At 39.9% G+C, this 27,030-nt stretch overlaps 2 protein-coding genes across 3 annotated transcripts; both read left to right on the plus strand.

Moving 5' to 3' along the window:
* Positions 1–1,549: 1,549 nt before the first annotated feature.
* LOC125237469 (facilitated trehalose transporter Tret1-like) lies at positions 1,550–26,763 on the plus strand. Of its 2 annotated transcripts, none has more exons than XM_048144574.1 (5): positions 1,550–1,660; positions 18,478–18,580; positions 19,084–19,219; positions 22,147–22,319; positions 25,273–26,763. In XM_048144574.1, exons 2-5 carry the CDS (start codon positions 18,530–18,532, stop codon positions 26,380–26,382), a joined length of 1,470 nt encoding a protein of 489 aa, XP_048000531.1. In that variant the 5' UTR covers positions 1,550–1,660; positions 18,478–18,529; the 3' UTR covers positions 26,383–26,763. The 2 variants fall into 2 exon arrangements, with proteins under 2 accessions (XP_048000531.1, XP_048000532.1); XM_048144575.1 differs by lacking the exon at positions 1,550–1,660 and adding an exon at positions 10,266–10,346.
* On the plus strand, positions 11,966–12,466 carry LOC125237290 (activity-regulated cytoskeleton associated protein 2-like). The gene has a single exon (XM_048144280.1). The coding sequence runs from the start codon at positions 11,966–11,968 to the stop codon at positions 12,464–12,466; it is 501 nt and encodes a 166-aa protein (XP_048000237.1).
* Positions 26,764–27,030: the final 267 nt, after the last annotated feature.

Here is a 27,030-nt window from a genome sequence, read left to right on the forward strand (position 1 = left end):
TCGACAGTTCGCGTTTTTCACAGGCGGTAACTGTGAGGTAACCGAGAGGAGGTGGCCGGCACTTTCAGCGGGGAGCGGCAGTGGCCATACTGTACCATAGTAATCTTTGTTATACTGTGGTGTGGCAAAGAAAATTAATATGAAAAGCCTATTTACAACAAAGAAAGAAGCTGCGTTGACAATTCTGAATAAAATTCTTTTCGCAAATGGGACTTTCTTCGAAAACCTGATTTTCAAGTTTCCGATGACTCGTGACGTATGTGGGCAATTCACAAAGGTTTTACACATCTTCCCATTTACTTAGAAATAACTTAAACATTATATATTATACAACACATGTGTCTATGGTATCAAGTGAACTCAAAGGACTGGAAATGACAAAAATATGACAATAATATTGTGTTGGCTTCGGCCCCGCGCACGCCTCCCAAAGGTCCGGAAATAAAAATATTAATTCACTAGCTTTTGCCTGCGGCTTCGCTCGCATTAGATTCAACAATTGCGGAATGCTCCATACAAATTTCCATTCCCCATCCTAAGGAAGTGGGGGTTAGAAAGAGACGAAAAGTATCCTATGTCACTCTCCATCCCTTCAACTATCTCCACTTAAAAAATCACGTCAATACATCGCTCCGTTTTGCTGTGAAAGACGGACAAACAAACAGACACACGAACTTTCCTATTTATAATATTTATTATAGTATAATTAGTATAGTATGGATTCATTCATTTATTACATATTATAGGACTGGCGACTGGCCCCCGGTTCGCACGGATTAGGTATACAAACTTTAATAATACACTTAATCCTTTCTCAAGAATCACTTTTTTAATAGGTAACATAAGGCAATCCGTTCAGTAATTTTTGAACTTTTTGAGTTCATCAAGTTTTTGAGACAGACGCGGAAAATATAAAGGAGTTTTGAAAAATAATTTTGACAATTTCATGTGAATTTGTTTGGTACCTATATTTCCGTGTTTTTCAAAATCACTTAGCCCATTTGTTTTTTTTCAAATTTAAAAATAGTAGCCATCAATGTTTAGGGTAAACTGGGTGCGTAGCCGAATGGTACAAACGCTCACGAAACTCTCACGAAACGAAACGCTAGTAGATATCTATCTCTATAATCGCTCTTGCGTATTGGCGCGACAGAGCCAGACTAACTTTCGCGGCGTTTCGTTTTCGTTTCGCGTCGGAGAAATACCATTCGGCTACGGGGCCAGGCCTCATTCGGTGATACGCCAAATTCGATTATGATTGAAAGACGATTTTTGGTTGTTTCACCGAATTAGGCGTGTCACCGAATTAGGCGAGTTTACCCTAACAGCTCATAAAAAAATTCTACTGATTTTTTATTTATTTTATTTATTTAGGTAATTATAAACAAAAATCTCTAATTAATTTCAAAGTATTTAAACCAATGAGGATAAACTTGTTTGACCGGCTATAGTTATGAATATTTCAAATATCCGGTCTTCAGTTTAGGTACCATTCATTCGTTCGTCACTACAGCTCAAGTTACACAAGTCATTCACTCCAAGCTGATGTGATCATTCGTGAACATATAACATAATATACTACCAACTACCGCCGTGGCTAACCCAGTGTGCGCTGAACTCTTCAAGAGTATGTGTTGTGTAGTGAAGTGTGTTTTGTGAAGTAAGTTCATATTGTATTTAAATACGTATTATTTTTGTTGGTTTTGTTTTTATAACATAGAAAAGGTAAGTTTATTGATGAAGATGTGCTTTTGGAGGAAGATGAGGATATTAATTGAAGATTTTTAGTTTTTAAGTTCTTCTAATGGAGCCAAAACAAAACAAACATTGAGGAAAAGCAATCAGGTTTTCAAATACTTATCTAATGTTTCCTGTATTTTTGTCGTCATTGTTATTTTTAAATCTGAAATGTATTTATCCACGTCCCACGTGCAACCCTTTTCCTTCCGTGGGTGTCGTAGAAGTCGACTGTGGGATATGGGTTCAATTGTGGTGTATTAAGAAATATATTGTCAATGGTAAGTATATGTGTTCGGTACAAATAGGTACTTACCCTAAAGGTAATGTGAAATGTCGCTATAGTGATAAACTCTCATTTAGGGGAGACCTAGGAGGGTTGACACAAATTTTACATATCCACGCATAACTTCTTTGTTATACAAGCTAAGAGTATGTAATCTTCACTATAAGAAAGTAAATTTCCTAATCTAAATATTGATGTCAATTTGAATAGTAATAAGTCATTAGAACATTGCAAAAACATCCTTCCAGCCTCAGGCACCAGAGGACTTGGTCACTTTTTCTTTCATATGTGTAATTTATTTCGGTTTTAATAAAAACATCCTTCTTCTAGAACAAGTCGGGTTGTTTCAACCCTCCTAATACCGAGGTAAGTTGAAACAGGTACCTGGGTAAGTTGACACATAAATAGAAATTAAGGTTTTAAGATACATATAAAGACAATTTTGAGCATAACCATATTATACCTACGCAACAAACTTAACTAAAATAACTACGAGATTAAATATTAAAAATAAACTAGCAAAAATATGTTTTGTCTTATAACAATAAAAAGGCATATTAATTGTACAACTGGGTACACATTTTGATTTTTCTTACCAATATTATAATCAGTGAGGTCCAAAATACTTGAATAAGTTTGAGACTTTAAGCACATTTAAGTTCTCCATAATCAAATCAACGATAAGACAATAAAAGAGATCCATTAAAAATTAAAATTGCAAGTGTTCTCCTTTTAGGAATAAAAAAATAATAATTCCAACAAAAATAATCCAACTTAACTTCTTATGGTAATTGGTAGGTAGTTTTACCACCACAAAACAGAGAACATTAATATATCTAACTAGAGATAACAAAATGCGACATAATAAGAAATATTCAACAAATAGATTTAATTCATCAGACCAACAGTTTTGGCACATGTAGTCCAGTTCACCATTTGTGCATTCTGCAATAATTCTGCATATGCCCAGCCCTTGCAACCTAATCACTGAACCCATTCTTCGTCGCCTCTATTTGTCTTGCGTATGTAGGTAATTATTAGGCATTCTGAAAAAGCAAATTTATTTAGACTGTAAATTTATATCGAGAAGAGTTGCAACAAACGAGGTCAGTTGACACAAGCTGTTTCAACTTACCTTCCCTTTAAAATTAACGGCTTTTTTCATATCTCGGCGGTTATTACCTACAAGCGGTTTTTGTTAAAAAATTGATACTAAATATATAAAAATGTACTTAAACATACATCACAAATGATGTATGCAAGGGACATAATTCTTAATATAACATGTAAATAAACGGTGTTGAAAAAATGGTAAAAAACTTAGTTTTCGCACAATTTTGGAACAACACGCTATAACTCCGCAACCGTTTGCCTGGCGGCCGCGGCATGTACTAATAAGTTGGTGGGATGGAGCAAACGGATAGAACTGCGCTGTTGCCAGATTTTGAAAACCTATAGTTGTTGAGATTTTGACGTTGTGTCAACTTACCTTTGTGTCAACCCTCCTAGGTCTCCCTACTCTAGTTGTTTATTGTATTTTTTTAAATTGTCTCAAACGCTAGCCATTATTTTATAGATATTTGTATATTAAAATCAGGCATTATACATATATTTAGAAAAAATATTTTTTAAAATGCATGCTTCATCGTTTTTGCACACTTATTAATGTAGAACCACACTTTTACGTAAGCTATTGTTTTGATCAAAAATCATACCTAACTCTGAAAAGATGATGTTTCTGACCTTCCAACCCGAAGGGTAACTGGCCTTATTGGGCTTAGATTGAAATTACCTAACATTGCAATCGATTACCTAAATCATAATTATTTTAAAAGTATCAAAATCAACAAACCAAATCCGTTTTCTCAAAATCTTCAAGGTTAACTAAACTATAGTTAAGTTAATATTAAAATTATATGTGTTTGTTATCGCTGTAGGTTAACTTGGTTACGCAAGATATCGCTGTAGGTACATATTGGCATATATTTCATTCGTTGGCGATTTTAATTAGTTTTAGATTGACAAATGTTAATAGGCGCGTTCTGATGCAACGATTTAATATTTACGTAATATGACAGATCTAGAAATATGTTTTACGATATGATCGTTTCAGGTTTGTATTCTATGAGAGCGTATGCGCATATAATTCGGTGTAGGTGTATATTTATGAAATGTGTATTTTTGTTAAATGTAACTCTCATTTGTTCTTATGCTTTATAAGCACACGACTACAGGGAAAAATATTGCATTCAGCTGTACCCAAGACAATGCTATTTCAAAAAAATGTAGTCGGAATGGCCCCAAGAATATTCAACAAAATACCACTAAAATATTCAATTATTTATTGCATATTAACAAGTTTAAAAATGCCTTAAAATTAGCTCAACAGAGTTACTACTCTATAAAAGAATTCGTAGATGATAAAAAAATGTGAATATTTAGAACATAATTATGTAGGTATAATTATTAATTTATATTTTGACATGCATGCTCTCTTTGTATGCCGTAAGGCGCCACAGAGTGAAACTGAACTGAAATGTAATGTAACAACTAAATAAATGATTCTGTAGGTAAACAAGATTAAAATGTCACATATTTTTTTCTGGATTTTATATAGTTTCAGGCTTTAGGCGAACTTAATGCCATAAGGTATTCTCTACCAGTCAACCCTAGGGCAAAGCAGAAAAGTTCTAGGTGGTTTCACTATGAATTACCCCTTATTTATGTAATATCAAAAAAAGTTGCAACATGCTTTAAATAAATGTGAATAATCGGTTTCAATCATGATTTTATTCTAATCGAGACATATATGGTTTTAAATTGCATATAAATAACTAGGAAACATGCCTATTATGTTCAGATTGTCAAGGCAATCGAGTCTTTTGTCTATTACCTGTATTACCTATATTAAACTTGTATTTTTTCTACTCGTACCTTTATTTGACATTTGCAGGGTCGTGCATAGATTATTAAAGCCCTATCCTATCTCAAAGATGTCAAAAGCGACACGTATTATGTTTTTGGCACCTAAAACGCACTGCGTGTAAAGACCACTTTACAGCGCATGACATAGCTACCAACTTAGCAAACGACTAGTTATACTTATTATACCCACCATCAAGATTGAATTTTTTTAAGTTCATGGTTTACAGTACCACGCTCATACAGTAGCGTGTCAAGTTGAAGGCCGATGCTCACAATCTTTATTAAGATAAATATGCTATAACTAACTTCTTCGCACGGCTTCGCCCGCGTACTAATGTAATCTTGTTTTCGCGCGCTCTAAGTCTCTTCAAGGACCTGTCGAAGAGACTAAAAGACGCCACCGGAGACCGAAGAGCTAGCAGCTTCCTCGCTCAGCGTATTAGCTTGACAATCCAGCGAGGAAATGCTGCCAGCGTCTTCGGTACTATGCCACAGGGGCCGTTTTTAGATTTATTTTAGTTTAATTTTAGATTTATTTAGTTTAATTTTTATTTTAAGTTTAATTTTAGAATAATTTTAGATTTATTTAGTTTAATTTACCTGTAATATTATTTTAAAATTGTGTGAATCAAATAAAGATCTTGTTTACTCGTACAAACTTTGGACCCCCATTTTACTCCCTTAGGAGGTCAATTTTGAAAAATCCTTTCTTAGTGCTCCTCTACACCTTATAAGGAACCTACGTGCTAAATTTGGAATCTCTAGGACCACCTATTTCGGCTGTGCGTTGATATGTCAGTCAGTTATTCAGTCAGTTTCTTCTTTTATATATTTAAATATAGTTGTTATATGACTGAGATGGATCAAGTGAATTCAAAGGATTGGAAATGACAAAAATGTGACAATATTAATATTTTAAAAGCTTACACACAACTAGGGGAACATGCAACTAGGGGTTTCTAGTGTTTCTACAATCTATGAACACTAGAAACCCCTAGTTGCATGTTGCTAGGTTTAGATACCATTACAACGTACCTATGTTCTCAACTTCTCATGCAGTGGGATATGTTTAAGACGATACAGGAGGGGTAAATTCTCCATACAAACAACGCTCTCGACTATTTTTTCCCTACTTTTTGAAGATAGAACAATGATTTTTTCAACACAAATTATTATTATTTTTCTCTGTGTCGGACCGTTTTGATTTTTTTACTTTTAAAGACGCTTTTCCAAAAACCGGCCTTATTGATTATGGCGCCAAAAAAGTTATGGTATTCAAAATTGTCTACGAAATACTTGACAATCGTTTTAGTTCCAAATGTTTCAATACCTAGTTATGTAGGTGTTATGGTGTGTTCACATTGTTCGAGCCAGTATCGGATGTAGTGTTTTTCGTTTTTCTTCAAATAAAAGTGCTACGAAATGCCTTACGGCATCGAGTAGGTACTTACTAGTTTTTATTTTTTCATAGACGCTTTCTTCCTGGCAATAAGCAATAATTAAGTGATCATTATATTTTTATTAGGTCTTGTTTTTAGGATTCAATTTCCAAGCGCAATAACAGAACCTTTCATAGGATATAAAATACAGGGGATAAAATAGAAAAGTACGAAACTATAAAAAATAGTACCTACACACAGAACCCTTTGGGCAAGTTCCACTCGCACTTGTACAGTTTTTGCTGTCATATTCACCCATTTTTTTTCTCAACGGTAGTTTACAGCTGTCACTTACATAATAGTAGTTTATTAAAAATTATTACAATCGTGAATAGATTCAGTGGATATCTCACATTATAAATCGGAAACGAAATGTGAAAACGTTCTCAATGCTTCGCGGTCAGCAATCGACATAGTCATTTGCATATAATAGAAAGGTCATTTCAAACTGTCTAGATTCTTACTGTCCGATGCAAACAATCCTTATATCATAGCGATACGATAGTGATCTATTAGAGCTCGCACTAAGTCCAATTCGAACCCATGAAAATAAGATCGCGTCACATTTGATACTGACTGACAAATCAGTAATGTTTTGCTGTGATATTGTATAAGCATTGTTCGAATCGGGTTAAAATAATTAATTTGTATCTCACAGCAAATATGCAAACTTTGTGAGTTATGTTATATTAACGAATTGAATCGGCTGTTCATTGTTATAAATTATTTAAATAATTGACGTATCTGATGAGTGATGACGTTAGTTAGTACGCATACATATTATGCAATGTAGATATTTTTAGCTGGTAGGCTTGTGTAGGACATGTACTAATAGTACAAAAGACACGATTCCCTGCACTGTACTAGACCGAACTACTCCCAAATGATTCTGTTCTCTAGTACATTTAGTACACTCACACACGCGCAAAAAAATGGGAGCGAAAAGAGCGAAGAGCCGAGGAGTGACAATGACAGCAAAGCGATCCGTGTGATCCGACCGAAACCGACCGAGAGCGCGCGAAAACGGCCGATCAGGGTGGCTAGCCGAATGGCACAATCACTCACGAAACGCTCACGAAACGAAGCGCTAGTAGATATCTATCTCTATCGCGCTTGCGTATTGGCGCGACAGAGCCAGCGGCGTATCGCTTTCGTTTGGCGTCGGAGAAATGCCATTCGGCTACGGGGCCAGGTCTCGCTCGGCACAGAATATATAATAGTACAAGTACAGTAGGCCCACTGCTTTGATGTTTACGAAATGCCGCCTTTTTAAATACCTACAAAATTCTTACAAAGAAACGAGCCGCACGTGCGCGGCGTCCGGTGATAGGGTTACCTATGGATTTAATACTCACATAAAATGTTATACTATTATATTCAAGTCTTGGGTAATTTCTAGGTATTATATATTTTTGTTCAAGTTCCAACATTACAAGTGTTATTGAACTTTTTCGTGGGACTTAATTAGTAGTAGATCTGTGAAAGAATGTCCTATGGTATTTATTTTATTCATGATGTCCATTTAACTAAGTATTATTAGCCATTTGACACGCGGACATCGCATAATTATGAACCTTAAAAAAACTCGCGACGTAAAGTAACAATAGAAAGTGCGAACGTGCATTCCGTGAGAACGCGCGCCACCCCTGAGTAGGCCGCGAACTCGCGGCCGCCAGGATGTACTTGAAGCGCGGCGATAGAATCGCGGAGTGAGCCGCCCCTGCTCTCGGCTAGTACGAGCGAACGTTACAGTATGCCATATGCTCTCTCGGTGTACTACTGTCCTAAATGTCCTAAAAGAACGAACTAGTACACTTCGGAGATCGTACTAGTTGGGAGCGATCTTTTCAGTGAACGAGCAGGCACAACTCTATTAGCTGGTTTAAAATCACTGAATTCAAATCAAATTTATAATCAAAAATATGGTATTATTTGTATAAATGATTATTAATAACAATTTTCTTAGGGCTCATCCATAAATTACGTCACACGTTAAGGGGGAGGGAGGGAGTCGACGAAATGTGACAATGTGTGACAAGGGGATGGGAGGGGTTCTAAATTTCGTGACGTCACATTTCAAAATCTATCTTAATCTAAGGGTGAACCCTAACACGAACTTTAAAAAAAAAAATGAAAATGAAATATTTATTTTTCAAGTAGGCATATTACATGCGCATATGAACGTCAAATAAAGCTAACTAACAACTAAACTGTTACTTTATGAAAACCTCATAAATATATACAAATACAGGTTATTTGGTAAGATAAGATACCAATTGTTTTGTAGACCGATTTAAAAAATGTGGAACTAGGTACTGGAATCTTGAGCGATCGGGGGTTTCAAGGCACGTAGGTTAAATACATTTGTCACACACACCAACACGTGGAAAATATTAACTGCGAAACATCAAACAATTTAGTTTGATTTATATTTTTGTAACATTAAGGAGTCAAAATCATCATTTAAACGTTTATTCTACCAGCCTAGCAAGCTGTGTACATGAAGTTAAAATTTCTATGAAATTAGAGTGCAAACACTCTTGTGGATAAAATGAAACTTTGTCGTTCGTTTTTGAAGTATCAAGAGAGCCTTTACTAATAATTTCTAGGTACCTACATGTAAATTTGTTAAATATGTGACGTCACACTAGGGAGGGGGGAGTTTAACAAATGTGACCAGCTGTGACAAGGAGGGGGGAGGGGTCAAAAATCATGATTTTTCAATTAATGGATGATCCCTTAATTGGTAGAGATTTTTTTTAAACTTCGATGTTTTATTTAGAACTTTGACTATATGCACAGAATTCACATACCTATTTGACGAACAAAAAAAAATAACTAGTTTATAAAGCGTTTTTAATATACTTACTGATATCCTCAAAATTGTACTAAAAGAAATTTTTTACTCTATTTAGAATGGCTTAAATATAATTAAAAAATAATAAATATTATATAGGACGTTCTTACACAGATTGATGGGTCCCACGGTAAACTCAAGAAGGCTTGTATTGTGGGCACTGAGATAACGATGTATAGGTATTTTACCGGGATTCGAACCCAGGATTGCGGCTTATTAGGTCGTGTCACTACGCGCTAGGCCATAACCATATCCTGTATGCAGGCCTGTTTGTGTTTTTGTCGTTACTTAATCCTAGTTACGTCAGTAAAGTCTGTCTGTCAAATTTCAGAATCCCCACCCTGTTGTCTATGTCGAGACAACTAATGTAATAAAGACTGTTCCATTGAACATTTAAAAATACATCATTTCCTTATTCAACACTTACGCCGTGGCTTGCGTGGGCGACGGTCGCGCGATGGTCGCGCGACGGCGATGCGACGCATACGAAATCAAACCTTATCGATATGGAAGTATGAGACGCGACGGCGATAGTCGCGCGACGGTCGCGCGACCGTCGCCCACGCAAGACACGGCGTTAGACCGCGAGCAGTCCTCAAGTCCTGCGTCCTTCTAAAGACTTAAATTTTTCATTCTCCCGTCGCTGAAAAGTCGGCTAAAAGTGATAAAAGTAAGTCCTCCTTGCGTTACCCCGGCATTTGCCACGACTCATAGAGGAGTCTGGGGTCCGTTTGACAACGAATCCTAAGATTTGGCGTAGGCACTAGTTTTACGAAAGCGACTGCCATCTGACCTTCCACCCAGAGGGTGAAAAGTGATAAAAGTAGCTCCTACTAGCTCCTCATAAATCTTAGCGTTGATCTTTCGATAAAGCAAGCAGAAAAGTGGGAAGTAACATCACGACAGGTAACCGGCAATAAGAATGACAGTCTACAGTTACCTCGTCTCTGTATACATCAAAGCCTGTGCTTAGCACCTAGCGGGGGAAAGTGGAGAGATGTCATGATTTAGTAGAACACTAGACTGCCTACTGTGCGCGCGCCTTTACGGCTGTGAAAGTGACGTAAGCGACCAGGATTTGGAAGGGACTTAAGCTTTTTATGTGAGTTATAATAATACCCGTGTGGTGACGGGTTAAGAATTTCACCACCACCTTTCTTCCTGTGGGTGTCGTAGAAGTCGACTGTGGGATATGGGTTAAATTGTGGCGTAGGCGAGAGGCTGGCAACCTGTCACTGCAATGTCACAATTTGGATTTCTTTCAACCCCTTTTTGCCAAGAGTGGCACTGAAACTTAGTAGTTCATGTGCTCTGCCTACCTCTTTATGGGATACAGGCGTGATTATATGTATGAATGTATGTATGTTATAATAATAATAAATATTGGAGGACGCCTTACACAGCTCAACATTTATATTTTATTTATATGGGTGCTAGGTGACGATATACATTTTACTTATAATATACATACTTATATTATTGGTAAACATAGAAAGAAACCTAGTAAACACTTGGGATTGGTTGGGTTCGGCTAGCAGGTAGGGTTTTTGTGTGCTTTCTATAGGTACGTTAGGTACGGTATTTTATTAATTTTATTTAGCTTGGCATGTGTATTTTCTTTCTTTGTAAATGACGATCCTCATTTGGGAGACACAATTATTTTTATTTGGAATTTATTATGTAATTTTTGACGATCATGATGAGAAGATAAACATAATTTTGACATGTAGCAAATTTATAGTGTAATTTTTATCATGAAATAAAGAAATCTAATCTAATCTAATCTATTAGGATGCAGTTTAATAAATATTATTTAATTTTATTCTGTCTTGAAACTACCGACTAACTTTTTGGGGCAATGCCATCATCATCATCATCGTCGTGAGAAAACCGGCCTAATCTCACGGATTTTTGTTGTTTCTTTAGTTTGCTATTTTGTTACTAATTAAACTTCATTAAAGAAACAAACATAACCACAAGACGAAAACGTGCAAATTAATTAATAGTGTAGCACCACTACCGCCACACAACACCATCTGTCGCTAATAGTATCGAACTACGTACACAGCGTTGGGTGCAGCGCAGCCGACGCGCCGACGCATCTGCGCCTTGCCTGTTTCCTTAGTGTTTCCGCGGTGCACCAATAGATGGCGCCAGTGGAAAAAATAGAACACGCTAACGTTTGGTCAACGTAGAAACATGACCCTCCGGCCTCGGCCGGGAATCGTTGAACTTTCGCGGCAGGGATTAGCCTGATGCACACCTAGTGACCTAACCTAGTTTAAGCGCTCTGGTGTCTGAAAGCTAAACTACTGACCTGTTCCCATGTGCACCTACCCCAGCTAGGTCACATAGGCTCAGGGAAGTACTCATAAAATAGTATCTGTGTAAGATTAGTCGTAATAAATTGATTATTAGTACCACTGGGTTTTCACTCGACGTCGCCCCTCGCCACCCCGCACTTCAGTGGCGCCTGCACGTGAGGCCAGTCTGCGTCGTGACGTCATCACTGTACTACGTCACCGCCGTGCTACGCGTCTCGTGACGTCATCGGCTACGAGCTACGGTGCGCTACGAGCTACGCTACGACGTTCCCAGACGACCTTCGTTATCTAAATGAGCCGGGGAGGCTGCGGCAATTCGAAGCCTAAGATACCAACTTTTGTCACGCGCTCTGGGCGCATTACTACATACAAGAGAAAGCCATCTTCCCACCCAGCAATGCTTTCACCGGAACAGTTCGCTCAACTTCTGGAGAAGATGCCCTCTGCGTCACAACCTAGGGGCTCTTTCATTAACTGCCAATATAGTTACGATGGCACCAAGGATCCTGAGGTTGTGGAGGCTTTCCTGTCCGCTGTGAATATTTTTAAGCGGTCAGCTGACATCGGGGACCAGACAGCGCTCAGCGAGTTACCCATTTTGCTGAAAGGTGAAGCTGGAGTTTGGTGGCTAGGCGTGAAAAGCAACGTGACATCATGGTCAGACTTCGAAGTACGTCTTCGAGAAAACTTCGCTCCTGTACGCGAGCCCTACATGTTATACCTTGACATAATGCAGAAGCAGCTGCCAAATCAGACAACTGAGGAGTTTATAAGGAACAAGCGACTACTGTTTTCGCAACTTCCGAGCCCTGGACATTCTGAAACTGTGCAGCTAGACATATTGTGTATGGCCTACTACGTCTGGACATCAGAGATAAAGTTCCACGATCCGATGTGAGGGACTTCAAGCAACTCGCTAAAGCTGCACAAGCCGCCGAACATGTTTTGAATGAAAAGATCGCCGGAACCTCTACCGCACCTTGCCACTCTGTCCAAGGTGCCCGTCCAGTAGTCACGAAGAAAAGCAGATGCAGATACTGTAAGAACTTTGGACATGCTGCTGAGAATTGCAGGAAGCTGGCAACACATAAGGACAGTGTGTCTAAAGAAGCTACGAAGACTGGAACATTAGATGCAGTTGCGCAGTACCCTTCTCCAACTGCGCCTAAATTTAAATGCTATGGCTGTGGTACTCCTGGAGTAGTTCGTAGCAACTGCCCAACCTGTCATTCGAAGAAAGTACCCCCAGCCACACTGGAAATAGGATTCTGTTCAGTCGCATCTGCCATCGACGCTAGAGATCGGCCAGTTATTTATGTTGAAATAGAAGGAGTGGCTAATGCTGTGTACCTCGACACATGTGCTAAGTCGAGTATTGCCTCATACTCTTTGTACTGTCAATTGAGTAGGCAAGGATATAAATTCAAGGAATTGAGAGTCGGTATGACATTAGCTGATGGTATTCAGAGGCACCGGTACGTGCTAGTTACACAGGCACCTATAAAGGTGAATGGCCGCACGGTACTCACAACCTTATTGGTTTTGCCAGAATCACGGCGCACTCGCACACTCCTCGGAGTAGGATTTATTCAAGATGCGCATATCGAGATCAGCTTGCCTCAGTGCACGTGGCATTTCACCGATGACCCATCTGAGATATTCGAACTTTATGAAGAGAGCTTCGTGTTTGGAGAACAAGTGGACTTAGCGGCCATAACTCCTGATGAGGATCCTTCATTGTCACCTTCATTACCAGAGGGGAGTAACACTGAGGGCTCCTATGGGCCTCTCATACGAATTGATGCTCCAACGCCTCCACCAAGGAAGAGATCCCACCACGAATTACCTCAGACTTATTCGCCGATATTGGAAGCTTTGTACAAGGATGCTGAAATCAGCCTTCAGAATTATGACGAAGAGTGTGATATAGATGGCCTGGATTACACGCTCTTCCCATCAACTTCCATATCATCTGTGGATATCACCGTATTGGCAGAGTTCTTGGACAAGAACCAGGATGCGTTTAAACCTAATGGTGAGCCTGTTATAGGTTTTGAACATGCAATAGAGACAGGTGATCACAAGCCAATCTCCGTACCGCCATACCGTCTATCACCAGTGAAGACCGAGATCCTGAAGAAGGAAGTAGGAAAGATGCTTGCAGAGAAGATTATTGAGCCCTGCTCATCGCCGTGGGCTGCACCCGTAGTCATGGTCCCAAAGAAAGATGGAGGCACAAGGGTGTGCGTGGACTATCGCAAACTTAATGCAATTACTACGCCTGACGCATACCCACTGCCACGAATTGACGACCTACTCCATAATGCCAAGCCGACGCCGTACATGAGTACTATAGACCTTCGTGCTGGCTACTGGCAGATACTCGTCAAAGAGGAGCATCAATGCAAAACTGGTTTCGTCACGCCCTTCGGGATGTATAAATTTTGTAGAATGCCGTTCGGGTTACGTAATGCCCCGGCCACATTCCAGAGGATGATGGACCGTTTTAGAATATCTCTCAGTCACATCAAACTGATGGTCTACTTGGACGATTTGATTGTCATGTCACCAACCTTCGCAGATCACATTAAGGACTTACAAGAAGTCTTCGATCAACTCAATGAGTATAATCTTACAGCAAACCGTGACAAGTGTAACTTTTGCTGTCAAAAGGTAAAATATTTAGGGCACTACATAACTGCTGAAGGAATACAGCCAGATCCCGAGAAAGTTAGTGCCATATTGGGAATGCTACCTCCACGAAATCTGAAACACTTGTTATCGTTCGTCCAGATGTGTTCCTGGTATAGAAGGTTCATTCCCGGGTTCGCGAAAGTCGCCGAACCACTAACACGTCTCACCAAGAAGAACGTCGTGTGGAAATGGGAAGAAGAACAGGAGAATGCCTTCTCCGAACTTCGTAAACTCCTGACGTCTACTCCTGTACTTGCCCAAGCTGATGAGACAAAGCCTTATACTATTAAGACAGACGCAAGCAGCTATGCTATCGGGGCAGTCTTGGTCCAGGGGGAGGGTGAAACAGAACACCCCGTGGAGTATGCCAGTAGACTCCTGACCAAGCCCGAACGTAATTATTCCACTACGGAACGAGAAGCGCTGGCTCTCGTCTGGGCTGTCAACAAATTTCGAGGGTATATCGAAGGTGGCAAGATAACAGTTATGACGGATCATCAGGCCCTCAAGTGGCTTATGTCATTAAAATCACCGACTGGACGTTTAGCCCGATGGGCTCTACTACTGCAGCCCTACGACATCACAATCAAGTATATTCCTGGAAGGACAAATGTCGTCGCGGACTCACTGTCACGCCCCAGCTGCGATCCGGCAACAGAAGTTGATTGTGGACTCTGTACGGTGGTAGTAGATATGCCGGCTAAGAGTAAAGAAGTGATAAGGACAGAACAAAGCAAAGATGATGATATAGTAAAGATAGTCAACAGTTTGGAAGGTAACAATGAAGAAAATGCTAGATACTGGAGTGGAAAGGGATACTTCATGAATAATGGTTTACTGTATCGATACGGTCCAGATTCTGATATAGAATCCAGCCAGTTAGTTATCCCCAAACAAGAGCAAGCAAGCATTATAAGAGCATATCACGATGCAGCGACCGCTGGTCATTATGGGATGGAGAAGACCTTTGAACGAATAGCAAAGCGCTATTTCTGGAAAGGCATGAGGAAACAAGTAGAAGCCTACGTTCGTAACTGCCTCCAATGCCAACGTTACAAATGCTCTAACCAAAAACCTGCTGGTCTGCTCCAGACTACGGCGCATAATCAGCGGTTCGAGGTAATTGCGTTCGATTTATTTGGACCCTTACCTAAGACAGCTGGAAACCATAGCTGGATATTTATCGTCGAAGATGTTGCCTCCCGATGGGTGGAGTTGTTCGCGTTAGAACGAGCCACCGCCGAAGAATGTGCCAAGCTTCTGCTAGACGAGATAATACTAAGATATGGCACCCCTCGTCGTTTTATAAGTGACAATGGTACGCAATTCGTCAGCAGTGTGATGCAGCAATTGACGTACTGTCTCAACATCGAGCATGGTCTCACACCGGTGTATCATCCGGAAAGTAACCCGGTCGAACGAAGAAATCGGGATTTAAAGACCCAGTTAGCTATCCTTGTTGAAGATGACCATACGTCATGGGCAGAGAAACTGCCTAGCATTCGTTTTGCGATGAATACTGCTATGATGAGCTCTACTGGCTATACGCCCGCCTACTTAACTTTCGGACGTGAGTTAAGAACGCCAGATGACGTGGAACGTGATCTTCGAGCAGTTGTTAGCAACGAGAACTTCATCCAAGAAGTGACTCCTCGATTGCTCATGATAGCTGACACATTAGTGAGAGCACGAGAAGTGCAAGAAGGAAAAGAAGAGAAGAGGAAGGAATACGTAGATAAGAAAAGACAAGCGTGTCCCGACTACCAGCCTGGAGATTTAGTCCTAGCTACCACGCATGTGCTAAGCAAAGCTAGTCAGGGATTCAGCTCGAAATTTGCTCCACGACGCGACGGGCCGTATATTATTTTACGTCGACATGGCCCTAGCTCCTTTGAGATTGCTGCTACAGACTCTCGTACTCCTGTCGGAATATATCACGCGTCAGCTTTAACCCCATTCCGATCTGAAGATTCTGCGCTACCGGCACCTACCCTGCCTATTAGAAAGAGGGGTAGACCCAAGAAGCAATCAACTGCTGTCAAAGGGGTGGGCAAACCCCGTGGTAGACCACGTAAGATGAAGTAACCAAGCAAATAATTCCTGTCCTACTCGTCGGGGCGACTTCGTAGACAGAGGGGGAGTAATTGTAGCACCACTACCGCCACACAACACCATCTGTCGCTAATAGTATCGAACTACGTACACAGCGTTGGGTGCAGCGCAGCCGACGCGCCGACGCATCTGCGCCTTGCCTGTTTCCTTAGTGTTTCCGCGGTGCACCAATAGATGGCGCCAGTGGAAAAAATAGAACACGCTAACGTTTGGTCAACGTAGAAACATGACCCTCCGGCCTCGGCCGGGAATCGTTGAACTTTCGCGGCAGGGATTAGCCTGATGCACACCTAGTGACCTAACCTAGTTTAAGCGCTCTGGTGTCTGAAAGCTAAACTACTGACCTGTTCCCATGTGCACCTACCCCAGCTAGGTCACATAGGCTCAGGGAAGTACTCATAAAATAGTATCTGTGTAAGATTAGTCGTAATAAATTGATTATTAGTACCACTGGGTTTTCACTCGACGTCGCCCCTCGCCACCCCGCACTTCAATAGTTATATTAAAATAATAAATAAATAAAATCACCATCACGTAATGCCTAATGATTATAAATATTATAAAATATATGTAACACTGCAATGTCACAGTTTCGTTTTCTGTCAACCCCTTATTTGCCAAGAGTGGCACTGAAACTTGAGTAGTTTCATGTGCTCTGCCTGCCCCTCAATGGGATACAGGCGTGATTGTATGTTATATGTAATCCATACTAATATTATAAATGCGAAAGTGTGTGTGTCTGTTTGTTTGTCCGTTTTTCACGGCAAAACGGAGCGACGAACTGACCAGATTTTTTAAGTGGAGATACTTGAAGGGATGGAAAGTGACATAGGCTAATTTTTGTCTCTTTCTAAACCCTCACTTACCTAAAACGGGGGGGGGGGGGGTGAAAGTTTTCGAATCTAGTATAGGATATAGCTTTTATTTTATTTTACTATTATGCCATTATAGGTTTCCTGTACGCCTTAAAAACTAGGAAGTATTTGCCTAGTAAGCTTATTTATGTACATATATTTAGAATGAACATGTTTATACCTATTGAATAAATAGATAGGTCATAGACAGATTATAAATACCTGCTATACCTTGAATTACTGTTACTCGTTACCAGTTATTATTTATGATAATTGTAATAATTATGTAGTAATATAATTATTGTGTGGTAATCATTTCACCACATCAATTAGTAAAGGCAATTGTTGATACTTCAAAACAAATGAAAAAGTTTTTATACACAAGAGTGGAAAGTAATTTTATACTTTTAACTTGATGCCCAAAGCTGTCTGGTAGTGACGTCATGTGCATGAAATATCTAATGAATAAGCTTTTTTTTTTAATAGCCTATAGTGTGTGCCTGCTGGGCAAAGGCCTCCCCTGTTTTCCGCCACTCGTCACGGCTCTGTGCATGCTCTCGCCAGCTGCCACAAAATGAGTCCAGGTCTTTTCGCCATCTCATCTTTGGTCTACCTCGGCCTCTGGTAATTTGTGGCTCCCATTCGGTCGCTACCTTGGCCCATCTCTCCGGATGCATCCGACAGACGTGTCCCGCCCAATCCCACTTGAGCTTGGCTTGGTTGGAATGAATAAGCTAATAAATAAATATTTTAAACTGGCTTATTCAAAATTATAATAATTTTCTATAGGTAACAAATGCAATTTTGATACTATGTTTACTATGTTGACCGAATGGTGGCCGCTATTGGATGTAAGAAGCGCCTGGCAATCGTTGGCTCGCTGGGTGGACGACATTCGAAAAACTGCGGGGCACTTCTGGATGAGACTAGCCCAGGACCGGGATAAGTGGCGTACACGAAGGGAGGCCTAATGCTTAGCAGTGGGCGATTAATGGCTGAAATGACGATGATGATGATGATTACTCAGTGTTTAAAAAACATATAATGACGCCTATATTTCCAAAAGGCAGCTCTGTCTGCAAGTTAGTTCCCATCCTCGACAATAATCCCTAAAAGACATAAATGCTGAATAAGTTCGCCTTTCTATAACTACAAATTATGTTTGTTTTTTGTCCTGTTTTAATTGTGTGTTATTTTTTGTACAATAAAGTGTTCTACTAAGATCTACTACTATTCTTTACACTTACAGGATGCAGTTTGGAAAGTGAGAACGAGCTGCGCTCACGCACACACACACAAACATGGCGGAAGACGCGTACGGGAAGCAGCGAGTCTCGCCTTTCTTGAGACAGGTACCTAACATATAAGTAGGAATTATTCCTGACTCATTAACAAATATCTGTGCTTCATCCTCATCATCCATTGCGTTATCTCGTCATTTTGCCACACTAGTTTTTCGAAAGCGACTGCCATCTGACCTTCCAACCCGAAGGGTATTAACTAGGCCCTATTGGAATAAGTCCGGTTTCCTCACGATGGTTTCCTTCGCCGAAAAGCGACTGGCAAATATCAAACGACATTTCGCACATAAGTTCCGAAAAACCCATTGGTACGAGCCGGGGTTCTACCCGCGACCCTAATAATGTTGCATGGTGCCGTGTGGTGCCAGCATCAGAAAAGAAGTTGCACGTGGCCGAATTTTTTAACTCCAATTAGACATTAGCTAGCTAGCTTTTAAGTTTAGTCTTAGTTTCTTATATAAATTTGTAAATATGTTCATGTGAATAAATATTATGTAACTCCAAAAAGTTCCCAATTCCCATGAAAACTTAATCCAGAAATCTTTTGTTTCTAGTCGCTGGCAGTCAGTGGAGTGGTTCTGTACATGATCGGAACTGGCGCGAACATCGCGTTCCCAGGCGTGTTGTTGCAACAGTTACGCGAACCGGACTCCGTGCTGCAACTGACAGATGAACATGAGTCGTGGATAGGTAAGACTATGCGTTATTGATAAAGGAGAATGGGCATTTTGTCCCAAGACTGTATACTGATGGGACATGGATCGTTTGAAAGGGCTTATTAATAGCATTATTTTGTTGTATGGCACCAACTTTGGATCACTTGCAGGGACTGAGTTATTTAAAAAAAAATGTTGTTTTACAAAATACTTGTTATGTAGCTGGTTCTGATATTATTTATATGGAATTATACGAGATTGTGGTGTGGGCGAGAGGCTGGCAACCTATCACTGCAATGCCACAGTTTCGTTTTCTTTTAACCCCTTATTTGCTAAGAGTGGCCCTGAAGCTATAGTAGTTTCATGTGCTCTGCCTACCCCTTTATGGGATACAGGCGTGATTGTATGTATGTATGTATGTATTATACGAGAATTGGCGACTCCTCTATCAATGCCAAAGTCGTGTCTCTCTACGGGCTTCGGCCCCAGAGACTACTCTCTATTGCTATTCACCGCACCTTTACCCAAAAATACTCCTGTATTCCCAAACGGGGTAGCCAGAATAGACTTAAAAACACAGATACTATCGCAAATATAGGCAATTATTAAATAGATAATAGTTTACTGCACTCATGACCTGTGATAACATTGCTTCGTTGATTATTTTGTATATATTTCGGGTTAACTTGAAAATACGTAGCAACAGTTCGTTAGACAACAATTTCACAGCATTATGGCTCAAACACTATCATTAAGTACTAGATTGACGTAAAGATGTCGTCGGGCCGCTATTCGACTTTATTTAATGATATTCCAACGTAGTTACAAGATTTTTTTTATGTTTAACATACATTATGTGAGTGTGCACGGGAAAACGTCCCACTTTTGTCGCTATAAAGCCGCTTTGTCATTTATTTCATTTAAAAATAAAAAAAAGTAAATAAGTAAATCTTGCCTTAATGGTAACCGACAAAGTGGGACGTTTTACTAAACACACTCACATATACCTACTTGGTAACACTAAATAGAATTCTATACCTGACCACTCTTTTTTGGTTGTCGTTAAGCGTTAGTTATTGATATCTTAACCTGCTATTAAAATCGAAATTGGGTACAGAATGCTACCCCCTTTAAGATTGTTCCCTTTTTCTGAAGAACTGTTTGACATGATGCCAACGGCCACTTTTCATTATCGCACCGCTCGCCATCGACAGGGCGCTCATCCACACACCTTGCAACCTAAATGGTCGCGTAAATAAAGATTATGTAACTCCAAATTTTCAAAGGTTTCAGAGGAATTTCCTCCCACGAACGCTCCGGCTGTGGAATGAGCTCCCTGTCGAGCAGTGTTGTCACATACAATTTGAACAAAATGGTAGACCAGGGTGAAAAAATAGGTAGAAACTGGTAGAATTAGAAACAAAAAATAGGTAGATCTACCTGTTTTAATACCATCTAAGGTAAGTCCAGTTTTAATGATTAAAAATGCTTCTATTTAAACTATTAAAAATATATTTATTGGTTTACTTGGTGAGTTCTTTATGGTGTTTATACATGTTTTTGTTAAAATATTTTAAACACAAGCTAGCGTCTCCGAGAGCTGCCACTGTCAGGCTGTTAGAAGTGTCAGTGTCATGTCATTGTCAAATGACACTGTCACTGTCACTACCAGGCTGTCAGTGTCAAAACTGTCAAACATCAAGACTTTCAAGCTGACTCACCCACAGATTATTCACTAAACACGTTCCGATTTAAGTAAAATGCTGTAATTATAAGACAGGTAAAACTTAATTTCGTAACACGCATGGAGAATTTTCTACAATAGTAATATTTTAGAAAATAGGTAGATTTAGGACCGAAATAGGTAGACAGGTAGACGGGAGGCAAAATAGGTAGATCTACCTATAAATAGGTAGATGTGACAACACTGCTGTCGAGGTATTCCCGATGAACTACAGTATGGGGTTTTTCAAAAAAGGAGTGTACAAGTTTCTAATGGGTCGGCAACGCGCACGTAACACCCCTTGAGTTGCGGGCGTCCATAGGTAACGGTGACCGCTTTCCATCAGGCGGGCCGTATACCCGTTTGCCACCGACGTGGTATTAAAAAAAAAAGATCTAGTTATTTTGGGAGAAGGGTAGTAGACGATGAACTTGTAACTGTAAGCGGTGTAAGTAAACTAATGGTGTAGGACAGTGACTAAACTTGATCTGAGTATGTATAATTGCCGTAATGAAAATAGCAGGGGCGAGCTGTAACTGAAGTAGTAGGTAAAGTAGTAAGTAGCTAGGTAATTAACTTACATTTTTACAAGCTTTTATTCTACTTGCCTTGTTAGTATGTTAGTTTGGGTCAAAACGTAGAAGCTAAAGACCCACTTCCCGATTTTCGATTGAGCTGAAATTTTGCACGCATATGTAAATCACGTGACAATGACAATGCAATGTTATGGTATCATGGAGCTGATCTGATGATGGAGCACAAAGGTGGTCATAGGAACTCTGTTATGAAACGTTTCCCCATCGAGTAAGGGGTTTTTTAGAAACGTCTCGGAGACCAGTAAATGACTGTTGAAAGAAAGTTACAGTCGGCGATAAAAGCTTGTGCCAAAAATGAAATTTTTGCAAAAAAACTTAGGTATTTAAAATACTCATGTTTATTTAATCTTTATAGCACATAGGATATCGCATCGTCCTAAAGGGATATTTTAACATTTCAAATGAGTACTCGTAGTAAATATCTATCAAAAGCCATTATTTTCACTTTTATCTACTACTACTACTTTAACTTTAACTTAACTTTTTAACTACTATATTTATTTACTATTTGGAGGCTCGTCTGCCAACAAATCATACTCTGGTTTGACGGAAGAAGAAATGATTTAGTCCTAAGTTTTGTGTTTGAATAACCATTTATTTCATTTCATTTCATAACTTCTCACATCTAATCATTGATTACAGCATCCATCCTTGGGCTAGCCCTCGTGTCTGGAATCGCGATCGCCCCCATCTGCCTGCAGCGGCTAGGAAGACGGCTTACCAACCAGCTGAGCACCCTGCCAGCGTTGGGAGGTTGGGCGCTGATGGTGGCAGCTACTGGGCCAACAGCCTTACTGATCAGCAGGACTCTTCAGGTAGGAGATTGTAAATACCCTCCAGCCCTCTTAGACAAATGTCTAATTTCTCAGCTTGGTACTCGATAGTGACCAGTCCTGGTCGGTTGGTCGCTCAAAGTGGCAGCAACAGGTCACAAAGAGCTACTGATCAGCAGGACTCGTCATAACCTGCTGCTATGTGCTTGGAAAGATCAGCTGAGCACTCAGAGCACTCCACCAGCGTTGGGAGGTTGGGCGCTGATGGTGGCAGCTACTGGGCTAACAGCCTTACTGATCAGCAGGACTCTTCAGGTAGGAGATTGTAAACACCCCTCCCCCCTCCCGCAGATGCAGCATCCCTCCCCTCTAGGCAGATGGCTATTAACCAAACTGCTTAGCAGCTGGAATTGGTCAGTTTTGAGAGGATGAACTCTTATGGCGGCAATTACTAGCCCTGTGGCCCTACAGGTTACAGAGTTACTAATCAGCAGCCAGCACTCTTCAAGTACCAGACGGCTTACCAACCAGCTTAGCATTAGCACCCTAGCAGTATTGGAAGGATGGGATCTCATGGTGGCAGCTACTGGCCCTACAGCCTTACTTATCAGCAGGACTCTTCAGGTAGGAGATTTGTAAACACCACCTCTGCCCTGTTAGAGAGGCGGTTAATCCATCAGCTCGATAGTGACTAGCACTGGTGGGTTGGTTGCTCAAGGTGGCAGCAACAGGTCACAAAGAGCTACTGATCAGGAACCGTCAGGTATAACCTGCTGCTATATGGTTGTTCAGACCAGCTGGCCTAGCAGCGTTGGAGGATTGGCACTTATGGTGGCAGATGCAGGACCTACTTCGCTACTGAAAAGCAGAACTAAGGAATAAATGAATAAATACAGTGCTCTCAATATCATTCGAAAACTCAGCAGTGTTCACATACTATTTCATATTATCATCATTGATATGACTTATATAAGGTATATTACTTATTACCGTTTGTAAGAAAATAGTCGGCGGGCAGTATAATTTATAGCTTTACAATCTTTGGATATTTTCATCATCACATAACTCTTATCAACAAATATTTCGACTATTCGCATCAAGAATCAAAAGCCATAAAATCAAAGTTTATTAAAAACCGATATCAAACGAGTCACGGGGTTTCCCGTTCCCATATCGATAGGGTCGATATGATTGGACTCTTAAATCGACTACAATTGAGAGGCGTCTTGTGATGTTTGGTCACTTGTCAGTAAATTACGTACTATCATTGTTGTCAATTTACCTTCAATCTTGATCAGGACGAAGTTCCAATTAGGGATTTCCCAATGTAAGGTGCATTGGCGTAATTTCGAAGGTCGTCGAATTTCGAAAGTCACATAAAAAGCACCATTATTTCCATCATATCAAGATTCCCCTTTCGAAATTACCCGAGCATTTTTGTGCTTCGAAATTACCCCAATGCACACTATATCATTGAGTCATGTTGTTAACTTGTAAGCTGTTCATGAAAATACAATAAAATCGGGTATAAACGTAACCGAAATATTCGAATATAACCGATTATTTTGGCAAATTTTCATAACCGATTATCGAAAACTCGGACAGCCGGTTAAGATTACCTACTTTAATACGGTTATTTATTTATGAGTGAAATTTTATAAATTTCTCTGCTAATGATCTAAAATCCTTCATTAATCTTGAACCTGTGTTTTTAAATTTTATGATTACCTACTTTTGATTGTAAAATCATGCCTATTTAGTCATCATAACGGAAACCATAACTGGTTATGAAATTATTTCGATTATTGCATTCCTATCATTACTTTTCTAGCAAAACTTTTAGGGTCCCCCCACATCTAGCGTCTGGCGAGCGTAGCGCCGGGCCAGCTGTATGGATTAACAAAAAATAAAACCGCCTTCAATAATAAGCGCGTTACAAAACACGGAGAAACTAAAAAGCAAAAAATAATAAACCTTTGAATTCAAATTTCTTATCGGATTGCAATAATCTAAACATCCAAACAAATCAATTATTTTTGTAGTCGGTACCAGACCTGTTCGTCGCCTTGCTATTTCCTGTTTGCCCCACCCAACCATACGCAGGCTGGGGACTACAGGGCAGGGTCTTTCTTTGCCCAAAAACTAAGTCTAGCGGTGCAAAGGGGCAACGCCGCCAGCATCCTGGGTTCACTTCCAGAGATCGGTTCTCTAGGTGAGATTTTTTTATATTTAGTTTTAGCGTAAATTTTTTTTGTTGTGTATATTTACATGTATTGTTTAATTTGATTGTAAAATAAATAAAGACTAACCATCCGATAAGAAATCTGAATTCAAAGGTTTATTATTTTTTGCTTTTTAGTTTCTCCGTGTTTTGTAACGCGCTTATTTTTGAAGGCGGTTTTATTTTTTGTTAAAAAGTTTATTTATTTGTTGATTTTTAGTGGTTCCTATTGATATTGTATGTATCAGTCCGAATATATGTACACTAGTGAAAGAATTATGATTTAACTCCTAACCATTGAGGAGTTGACCTTCCATCATCAGCTCAGCCACATACAATTATTACCATCAGGCGTAAATACAGGCGTACCTTTGAAAAATACACTAAACACATTACATGTGCCTATAACATTTGAAGAGTTCCCTCGATTTCTCCAAGATCCCATCATCAGATCCCGACTTGGTGCCAATGGGACCATCTCGGGGTTATACCTGATCGATTGAAAAAAAAAATTTTGAAAATCGGTCCACGATTCTCGGAGATATCGAAATACATACATACAAAAAAAAAACATTCAGTCGAATTGAGAACCTCCTCCTTTTTTTGAAGTCGGTTAAAAAAGACGCCGCGTCGACGTCGCGCCGAAGCGGCGTCAGGCTTTGCCATACAGTACGCTCGCGAGACGCTAGATGTGGGGGGACCCTTATTTATAGAGTGAATATTAAATAATTGAGTTTAAAATAGCTCTATTCAAATATTTTCTTAAAATTCCAGGGCTTCGGAATGGGACTCCAAGCTGCAGCAGCGCCAGTCTCCATCGCCGAATACTCATCACCAAAACTCCGCGGCGCCTTCCTTGCCACCATCGCCTTCTCATTCGCCACCGGAATGCTGTTCGCCCACGTCTTCGGCACCATGCTCTACTGGAGATCAGCTGCCATCGCCTGCGGAAGCGTCTATGCCATATCACTTATCCTGATCTCACTATCACCTGAAACCCCACCATATCTCGCCTCTAAAGGCAAGTTTAGTCAATGTAGAACGAGCTTCCGCTGGCTCCGAGGACATTACCACGACTCCGAAAAAGAACTAGAGGTTCTACTCAACAGTCAAAGAATGGGAACTGCGGAAACTACAGCTGGGAAGACCAAACTGCAAGTTTATTTGGAGATAGTAAAAAAACCTGAGTTTTATAAACCAACAGTTATAATGATGTTCATGTTTGTGCTATTCCAGATATCGGGTATGACTGTTGTACCGTCGTATACTGTGCCTATGATGAATGAGGTTACTGATGGAGCGATAGAAGCGAACACAAGTATGTTGATGGTAGATGTTGTGCGATTCGTCACTTCAATCATGGCCTGTGTCGTTGTCAACAAACTTAACAGACGAACTGTATTATTTATAGGCATAATAATTAGCGTTGTATCTCTCTTCATCACAGCGCTTTTACTTTATCTTAGAGACTTTGGCTATATTACAGAAGAGTACAAATGGATACCAGTTATACCAACTCTTTTCTACATATTTGGGAAAACTTTAGGGATTCTACCCATCCCTTGGGCAATAGCTGGCGAAATCTTCCCGCTAGCCTATAGGAGCTTAGGAAGTGGGATATCTGGTATGTTTCTCTCTATAATGTTCTTTGTTGTAGTCAAAACTGCCCCGACGTCTTTCAAAGAGATCGGAGTCAACGGTACTTTCCTGGTTTACGGTATGTGCATCGCATTTTGCGGTGCTTTTTTGTATTTCCTACTCCCAGAGACGAAAGGGAAAACGCTTTATGAGATAGAATGCCATTTCAAGGGAATTGACTCCAGGCTTATCGATTCCAGTGAAAAGGATAAAATGCTGGAACTGGAGACCCTGGAAGAGGGTTGATGGGGTGAACAAGAGATTAAGGAAATGCTCTGCCGATTATTCCGGCTCCGTAGATAGGTGAGGATCTGAAATTAATGCTAGTTTGAATACTTATTACTGTAGATTTGGGGTGGATGTTTACATTTTGGTGTCTTGTGAAGGCAGGATACGTAAGATCTGTGGACAATTGGCTACTTATAGATAAGATCGTTTGATTTTTTTGACTGTAACGTCAGTGGTTCCTACAGATACCTATCATGGGTTGCAGAATTTATATAATCATGCTCTTTTACAGGTATAAGCATATAGTATATGCTTTGAGGTCATTACGTCATTTGAATTGTAAACGAAAGTGCCTTTACTTCACCCTTAAATCTATTAAAATATAGTATGAATCTTTTACTTGTATTTATTATTTCCGTATTATTGAGCCATAAGGTCAATAAGAGCTGAATTTGGGCCATATTAGCCTATTATCATGGTTGGTTCGACGCCCAGAGTCGAAAACTTAACATGGAGAGTATAACTTATAAGAGGTGGCATTGAAACATATTCGCACTAAAAGTACATAATTTATTATTATTTTCCTATCTAACTTTAAATTACAATACTAATAAAATATTTAACATGGTAAATATACCTACATATTTCATAAATACTTCTATTAAA

The sequence above is a fragment of the Leguminivora glycinivorella genome, chromosome 21 (assembly GCF_023078275.1).
Source record: "Leguminivora glycinivorella isolate SPB_JAAS2020 chromosome 21, LegGlyc_1.1, whole genome shotgun sequence".
NCBI classification, from domain to species: domain Eukaryota; kingdom Metazoa; phylum Arthropoda; class Insecta; order Lepidoptera; family Tortricidae; genus Leguminivora; species Leguminivora glycinivorella.

Excerpts from the sequence above, each read along its gene's own strand:
- LOC125237290 (XM_048144280.1), top strand. The coding sequence starts at position 11,966 with ATGCTTTCACCGGAACAGTTCGCTCAACTTCTGGAGAAGATGCCCTCT.
- LOC125237469 (XM_048144574.1), top strand. The coding sequence starts at position 18,530 with ATGGCGGAAGACGCGTACGGGAAGCAGCGAGTCTCGCCTTTCTTGAGA. Across the intron at positions 19,220-22,146 it reads TGAACATGAGTCGTGGATAG|CATCCATCCTTGGGCTAGCC; the intron begins GTAAGACTATGC and ends CATTGATTACAG. Across the intron at positions 22,320-25,272 it reads TGATCAGCAGGACTCTTCAG|GGCTTCGGAATGGGACTCCA; the intron begins GTAGGAGATTGT and ends TTAAAATTCCAG.